This window comes from Miscanthus floridulus, unplaced genomic scaffold (assembly GCF_019320115.1).
Source record: "Miscanthus floridulus cultivar M001 unplaced genomic scaffold, ASM1932011v1 os_1964, whole genome shotgun sequence".
NCBI classification, from domain to species: Eukaryota; Viridiplantae; Streptophyta; class Magnoliopsida; order Poales; family Poaceae; genus Miscanthus; species Miscanthus floridulus.
In genome coordinates, this window is record NW_027098015.1 from 18773 (window position 1) to 23091 (window position 4319).

The 4319-nt window shown below is 48.6% G+C and overlaps 1 protein-coding gene across 1 annotated transcript; it reads right to left on the minus strand.

Annotated features, from left to right (window-relative positions):
• Positions 1–2779: 2779 nt before the first annotated feature.
• Positions 2780–3810, minus strand: LOC136534472 (chitinase 2-like). Its single transcript, XM_066526895.1, has one exon. It carries the CDS (start codon positions 3808–3810, stop codon positions 2815–2817), a length of 996 nt encoding a protein of 331 aa, XP_066382992.1. The 3' UTR covers positions 2780–2814.
• Between the last annotated feature and the right edge of the window lie 509 nt (positions 3811–4319).

Below are 4319 nucleotides of genomic sequence, written 5' to 3' on the forward strand. Positions count from 1 at the left end.
CGCCCAGGCAAAGTGGGAGGCTGAGGCGCGCTACACGCGCCCCTTCCATTGGCCGCATGCAGAGGGAGCACGTCAAGCGCGTGGGCGAGCAGTATGCGCGGATGTCCGGGCGCTAGTCTTTTCGTAATCTTATACTTCGCATCCCATAACCCTCTAAGGGCCTGTTTGGAATGCGGGATTTTTTTCCCATTCCTACGTTTTTCCTGTGAAATTCCTGTGTGATTCCTGTGAAATTCCTGCGTTCCCAACAAGCCCTAAATTGACGGCCATCATCTTACCCGTCCAGTGCACAACCGTAATATTTATTATTGTGTTGTATAATAAGAACCTTAAAACCAAGTATTATATTGTCTTAGATGCTTCATGGCACTTGCTATCTGTCTCTAATCATTGAAGCCTTAATCTTTTTTTTGGTAAGACCAAGTATTATGCTATCTTTTATGCATTATCAGATTACCTACCTTTGCGTTTTTTTTTTTTTTTGCCATTTTTGTTTGTTGATTGCTCTGCTAGAGTGAAAAATGTTATGTGTAGATGCATTCAGATTTTTGGTATTTATATACTTGTCATATCGGCGTATCCTTGTTTTTGGAAAATACCGTGTCACCGTATCGTTATATCTGTAGTATCGGCATATCAGTATCCCGCGTATCGGTGCAACCTAGCATAGCTACCAAACAAGTCAGCCTGATCGTCCTTGCAATTTTCCAAATCAGATGTCCAGATGCAGCGCCAGCACGCCGTGCGTGAAACAAACCAATCATATCTTTGACCTCAAGATCTGACAGATCCGCTCGTAACACCTGAGTGACAAAGCTACCATTTCATTTCTTGATCATATCGATGATGATCACAACTACTAATCAGGGGCGGATCCACCGATATGGCAGCTGCCTCAAAAAAAAAAATTTAGATACACCTCAATTTTTATTATTACACTAGCAAATATGATCGTGCGTTGCAACGGGTGAAAAAACATCAAATAAAAATAAGATTTCATATTTCATATCTAGTACTCGTACGTATCGTATATCCCTACAGCACCAAACCTTTGTTTAGCATAGAATCCGATAGCTTGCAACGAAATCAGTTGCACATCCTCTGCATGCCCGTGTTTAAGAGAAACGGACTCTGTTGATAAAGACCAAGAGGGAACAAAAACAGCCTGTAACTCTTCCCTGCTCTCGTGAAAATTAAATAAAAACTGGACAGAAGACAAAAAGGAAAAGGAAAATAAAATAGAACCGAATCCAACAAACTTCTCGTGGTATAAGAGGTAAGATTAGAGTAAGATAAGGTTTGCCTAATTTCTATTTTATTTTTTATTATTTGGATTAGGATTAGGATTCCTATTCAACTTCCTCATGATCGAAAGGATCTATTTAATTAGGATTCCTAATTTGTGTCTAAGCCGTGCATATTGTTATATAAAAAACATGAGGCCATAGAGAGACCAACATAATTCACAAACTTAGTTAGAGGAGGTCCGGACCGAAAGAATGGGAGAGAAATTTTATCTCTTTAATATTCGGTATAGATATAGTTATAGATAATATTAGGTATATAGACTCGTATAACGCAACCGATCAGGGGCGGACCAAAGAGGGCCCAGACCGTCACTCAACTTTCAGAAATCAGTGATATAGCCCATGTTTTCACCATTAGTACCCCACTCAGCCCATTGAGGTCTCTTCAACCAGCCCAACCTCTTGTCAAGTTTCAAGCCCACTAAGAAAGAATTAGCCCAACAGCCTAGTCCACCAAGGAAAAGGAGCAGCCATGGACTCCTAGATGCCTGGACGGTTATCTATGTTGTATCTGTACTCTTCCGTAACCTTTCTTTCGTAACCTGACCTGCTCTTGTTTACCACTTTCGTAAACATTCATATATTATTTCTTTTTGTTCATTATTAGTTGGTGCTCCACTATCATCTCGATGTATTTAATCTATCAGCCTGTTCGCTTGCTCGTAAATGATCGTAAATTTTCAGCCGGGAACAGTGTTTTTCTCTCACACCAAACCAGCCAGCAGTAAATAATTCACGATCGTTTACGGTCTCCCGAACAGGCTATATCTCTTATAAAGGTAATTATTTTTATTTTAAATTCTTCGCAATCCCTACAGCAACGCGCGGGATATTTTCCAGTAAAGGTCTATGTTAAAACACAACAGGTGAGTCCCACTCCCACCAGGGCCGAAAAACATCGATAGGCGCCGATGCCCCAACACTGAATCCTCGGTGTTGTGTATTGTTGGTCTGCAGGTCAGAAACATTTCTAAGGTGATAAACAATTTCTTCCTTTTCTACTCTCTGCGGAAAGCGTGTAGTACCATCAAACATGCACGTAGAAAAAGATGTCACATCCGGGTTTGTACTTTGGTGGGTTGCGTTCCACCAGATAGCCCTGCCCCAGATCAAAGGCACTTTCACTTTTCTACTCTCTTTCTTAATTGAATATAGTGGCATGTCAGTTTTTTTTTTTTTTTTTTGCTATAGAAATATTAGTACATACATGTAATTCAGGTAAGGCCAGAACTGGCCTTAGTGTTCTCAATAATAAAAGTAAAGTGTCGTTGTGTCAATGTTTAAACCAGAAATATCATGCGGGGTGAGGAAAAGAAATGCATCAAAATAAATTGGGTCCTCAGAGAGCATGTCTTTGTTTGTTTGGATGCGCACAAATAATCAATCAATTGATCAATAAAAATCATATGGACGCGACAAAACACGACGAAACATACACATGGAATGGAAATACGGAATGGAAACACGGGGAATCTGCCACTCAGAAACAGCTCAACGCATGCATTCGTCACGGGAAACCCGGGGCGGCGCCGGCGAGGAACCTCTGCGCTAGGCGCTCGTAGCGGAACCCGTCGGCGACGGAGTTGTCCGCGGCCCAGACGAAGATGCCGTGCAGCCTCCCCTGGCGGCGCAGCTCCCGGCACGCCCTGAAGAACCCCTTCCCGGGCCGCAGCCCGTTGCTGGCCGGGTCGGTCCCGAAACTGACGAGCACTTTCCCCCCGCCGCCGGCGCCGGCGTACCGGCCGCTCTGCTCGTAGTAGTAGCCCAGGAACTCCGGCACCGTGGTGTTGGACGGGTACGCGTAGAACTGGAAGTTGACGTAGTCGAAGTCGCGGCCGTAGCGGCGCCACAGCTCGCCGTAGTGCGCCTGCACGTCCGGGTTGGCGAAGGGCGCGATGGACGCGACGGAGATGACGCCGGCGGACTTGAGCGCGCGCACGAGGCGGCCGACGCACTCCGCGAAGACCTCCGGCGTCTCGCGCTCCCCGAAGTGCTCGTAGTCGATGTCGACGCCGTCGATGCCGTACCGGGTGAGGATGGCCGTGAGGGAGGAGACGGCGTTGTCCACCCAGGCGTCCACCGAGGACGCGCTGAACGTGGCGTTGTAGCCGAACACGGTGTCGCCGCCGAGGCTGAGCGCGACGCGGGTATTGGGGGAGCAGGAGGGGCACTTGAGGGCGGACACGGCGGCCGGGGTGAGGTGCGCCTCGTCCCAGAAGACGGCGAAGCGGCCGTCGGTGGGCACGGGGGGCGCCGCGGAGGCGTTGGCGGCGTCGGCGGCGGCGTAGTCGATGGCGAAGGAGAGGATGAAGTGGAAGTCCACGCCCGGGTGCACCGGCACGTCCGCGAACGTCACGTTCTGGCCCTCCGCGCCGATGTACTCACGGAACAGAGGGCGCGGCGACGACGGTGGTGCCCAGCTCGCCGCCGCCGCCGTTGCTGCCGTGGAGGCCGCGACGACAACGAGCGCCGCAGCAGCGATCAACAGGTTGAGAGAAGCCATGACTGACGGTAGGAGGTTAGTCGACGATGAAGAAGCATGCACTGACATGGATTTCCAACGCATATATAGGAATAGGAGTAGAGAACAGCAGACTATCTGACTTGTGACTGGTAGGGTCTAAGGTGAAGAGATTTGACTTGGTCAGTGTGATCGATCCAGCTGCCGCCTGCAGGCGGTGCACTGGTACTCAACTATGGCCGGCAAGTGCCGTCGTGCTCTCGCTCACTCCAATGCGAGCACAGTCACCTGCTCCTGCCAACCCTACGTGTGTGGTATGGCCAACAGCTACAGCTACAGGCCGGCAGCGTGCAGGCGATCACGGATGGCCTACAGCTACAGACAGTACAATCTTCCAAGAAAACAAATGAGACGACGGAGCACCGAGACCCCATTTCGAATGGCTGTAAACCGTCCCGGCGTCCCCGGAGGAGCAGGAACCAATAATAAGCCAGAACTTTGTTTGGCCTAGTTTTAGATTTTAGAAGAACAATATAAAATTAAAATAATTC